Source organism: Octodon degus, unplaced genomic scaffold (assembly GCF_000260255.1).
Source record: "Octodon degus isolate 3935 unplaced genomic scaffold, OctDeg1.0 scaffold00079, whole genome shotgun sequence".
In the NCBI taxonomy this organism is placed as follows: domain Eukaryota; kingdom Metazoa; phylum Chordata; class Mammalia; order Rodentia; family Octodontidae; genus Octodon; species Octodon degus.
In genome coordinates, this window is record NW_004524655.1 from 6,693,579 (window position 1) to 6,697,406 (window position 3,828).

General features: G+C 35.5%; 1 protein-coding gene across 3 annotated transcripts in view; it reads right to left on the reverse strand.

The window, feature by feature from the left end:
* Window positions 1–3,828, reverse strand: part of Sppl3 (signal peptide peptidase like 3) — a 149,857-nt gene that overhangs the window by 29,682 nt on the left and 116,347 nt on the right. For all 3 annotated transcript variants that reach the window (XM_004636264.3, XM_023720978.1, XM_023720977.1), the window contains exon 3: window positions 1,298–1,386. In XM_004636264.3, coding sequence (XP_004636321.1) covers window positions 1,298–1,386 — 89 coding nt within the window. The remainder of the gene's footprint in view (window positions 1–1,297; window positions 1,387–3,828) is intronic.

Genomic DNA, 3,828 nt, shown 5'->3' on the forward strand with positions numbered 1-3,828 from the left:
TGTGTGTGTGTGTGTGTGTGTGTGTGGCCAGCTCAGCCCACCAGGGGGCGGGGCTGGCTGGCATGTGGTGCTGGGGGATTGAGCCGCGGTCCCTGTGCTTTGTTAAGCTTGTTCTAAGTAGGTGCTTTAGACCACTGAGCCATTTCACCAGCCCGGACAAAGTATTTTAAAAAATAAGTTCCTTAGTTTATTTATTTATTTTTTTAAAAGCCACATGGTTGTTTTTTAAAAAAATTTATTTATTTATTTATTTATTTATGTGTGTGTGTGTGTGGCCAGCTCAGCCCACCAGGGGGCGGGGCTGACTGGCATGTGGTGCTGGGGGATTGAACCGCGGTCCCTTGTGCTTTGCTGAGCTTGTTCTAAGTAGGTGCTTTAGACCACTGAGCCATCTCACCAGCCCCTAAGTTCCTTAGTTTATAGACCTTTGGCTCTTTATACTCTTTTGGGTATTGGGCATAATGCTATGAACATTTGTCATATAGTCCTCCCTTTTTTTAAAAAATAATTTTATTGAGAAACAAATATCAATGAGACAGTTTCACAACCTGTTATTACTGGCACATTTTCAATAATTAATACATTGCATATTGTTGTCTTAGTGGTTATTCACTGTACAAGATGCAGACCTGATATATAACAAACCTTTCTATTCACTGAATTAAGAGAATGGAGCTGTATATCTATCCTATTTTGAATATACAGATACAAAAGGGTCATTCATTTCTATCCCACTTTATTGGTTAGTTTTATCAGAGATGGGCATTCCAATGTCATTTAAATATTGTAGGTGCTTGAATTCAGCATATAGCCCTTTTCTATTTTCTGTTTTTGTTTTGAGTTAAGAGTTTCCTATGTAGCTCAGGCTGGCCTGGGACTCACTGATCCTCCTGCCTCAGCTTTCTGAGGCTGGGATTATAGGTCATGCCTAGCTCTTGTAAGATTTTAAATATCAGAAGAGGTTTCAATAATGATATTTAATGATATAAGTATTTCAAATAGCTCTCTTTTGAGGGTCACTGAATGAATTTATAATCCATACAAAACTACCAACTTTACTAAAGTATTGAAATGAGGTCAAGGGGAAGTACATACTAGTAGTATTTTGTTTATCTTTATACTCTCAGCAGCACGCTTTTAGCCATATGCAAGAAATTGGTACAGTAGCTTGAACTCAGAACATAGATTAGAATTTTTATTATGATACTAAAAATAAAACTTTGAGCCCAATAAACTAAGAAGTATGAAGAACATGATAACTACATGGATGAACGTTAACTGACACAAAATATCTTACTATTATTGGTGCTGTTGCCATTGAAAGACCCAGAAGAACTGTTATTGTCTTTTTCCTTGTCTTGATTTTCAAAGTCCATATTAAGGGACCTGTGGGGAAAAAATTTATAGGTAAGTTTTAGGCAGTATTTTTAAGAATGTTTCTGACTGGAGATGAAAGCATTCCAATGTGGCTGGATAGTCCAGCCGTATTACTGTACACATCCTTAATTACTTCCTTATGATAAAAACTTAAAAGGACAAACCTGGGGTCAAAGGGCAAGCACATTTTGAGACTTACATGCCACACAACTGCTTCCTTTTGAAAGCAGCAAACTGGTGTGCCAATTCACTCTGTACAGCAGTTCACGAAAGCACTCTTTTCCCTTGACCTTGTCTTCCCTGATTCAACAACAAAGACTAAGTTTCTTTTATGCATCTTAGCACTAGAGGGGAAACAGTAAGCAAAACCCTATTAGGTTTTACATACATGGATTTTTCTTTCAAAGAAAGGAGACAGATAGTAAGAAAAATAAGTTAAATAGACGGCATGATAGCACCAGGAGCTAAAGAGAAAAAGCAGGAAATAAAGGAGCTTGAAATCTTACTGGCAGTGACACCATGAATGAAACGGCCACTGTGAATCTGGGAGACTAAACGGGCATCTCATGTTAATTCAGAATTCTTTATCTGGTGAACAATTGTGTACAGAGCACTTGCTCAGCTATTTCTTTTCTGTGGACTACCTGTTCTTGTTTTTTGGCTCAATTCCTGTCAGTGATCCTGTTTGGAGGTCGCTGTCTTTCAAAGAACTTCCTGTGGTGATGGAAATGTTCTATGTCCATACCAACGAAGGTGCTAGACCCGAGTTATATGACCATCTGAAAGATGGCTAGTGTGACAGAGGGACTGAGTTCTAAATTTTAATTTTAAGTTCTTTAACATGTTCCCCCTGGCTTGAATCATAAGTGCTATATGCATGATTGTCTCACTGGGTAGCTTGTGCCTCTGGGGTTGCAAATGGGTCCAATCATCTTTATGGGTCTTTATTAATAAAAATCCATCTGATGGGTCAGTAATGCATGTACCACCAGTGATTCAATCCATCTCACAGCAAGACATGAATTATGGTCCCACGTGAATGTTTTAAGTCATCTAAGGACCAAAATTTATAAAAGCTCTTAAGAGGAAAACAGGGTAAATCTTTGTAACATCACTGTGGATGTTAACAGTGGACTGTCACAGATCTAATGCCAAAAACATGACAAAAATAAATAAATTGGACTTTATTAAAGTTAACTACTTTTGTGCTTCACATAAAAAATTAAAAATGAAAGCACAACCCCCACAGGATGGGAGGAAATATTTTCACACATGTATCTGATAAGAACCTTTGTATCTAGTTAGAATATACCTTTTTATGTTCACTAGCACGGGTATAATAATATTAAAAAAATCTGCTATTAATTAAGTCCTGGCCAAGATATAAAACTGGGCTTTTAGCACGAAGTAGGAAGATCAGAAAGTTTGAGCTCAGCATTGGCAACTTCGCTGCCAACTTTGTTGTGAGATCTTGTCTCAAAATAAAAAAAGGGTTGCAGATATAGTTCAATCCTGGTTCAATACCCAGAATTGTAAAAACCATAAAACCAAATTGAAACACAGATAAAAAATAAGGCTCTTCATACACTACTAGTGATAGCATAAACTGATGCAGCCACTTTGGAAAACAGAATCTACCCATGCTAACAGCCTCATCTCAATTTCTTCCTTTTTTTTTAAATTTAAATTTATATGTTTTTTTATTTTTTAAAGCTTTTGGGTTTATTATAAAGCAGAAAAACCAAACCACATACACAATGACATTAATTCAATGGGTCATTGAATTGTTAGTTTTGCCAAGGAAGGAAATCTTCAATGAACTACATTTGGCACGTTTTTTCAAAATATTTTTTTTTTTTGGAAAAAAGAAAACAACACCTGAATATCACATTTTAGTAACATCGCAGATAGGAAAATTTACAGTGACAATGAATTTTCCACTCTTTTTTTATGAGTTTTCTTTCATTGTTTCAAAAAACACTTTAACATTCCGTGAATTATTTACTTCTTGAACTTTCAAAGAAAAAAAACCTCTTAATCACTTTATGATACAGAAAAAAAAAAAAAAAAAAAAAAACAAACTTCAATTTTCCATAAACCATGTCTGTCAACTTATAGGAATACATTTACTGTATTAAATGGGACAGAATGATAATGAAGTGGCATTTGAGGCCAGACAGAGACTGGATCGTGACATCTACAGGCAGGTGTGTAAGCTTGTCCTACGAGGCAAACTATAGATTTGGAAAGAATGTAAAATACCTTATATTGCCACTCTTATATCACCATTTTTACCATGAATATTTTGAGCCCAAACTTTGACTTCATATTTCTGAAAATAATTATTACGCTAAAAGAAAAACTAAATTCCTATTGGGAAGTTAGCACTGATAGTAAATTATTATTTTTTTAATTTAAATTTTTTTTTGTCCTGTCAGAGGTGAATATTCT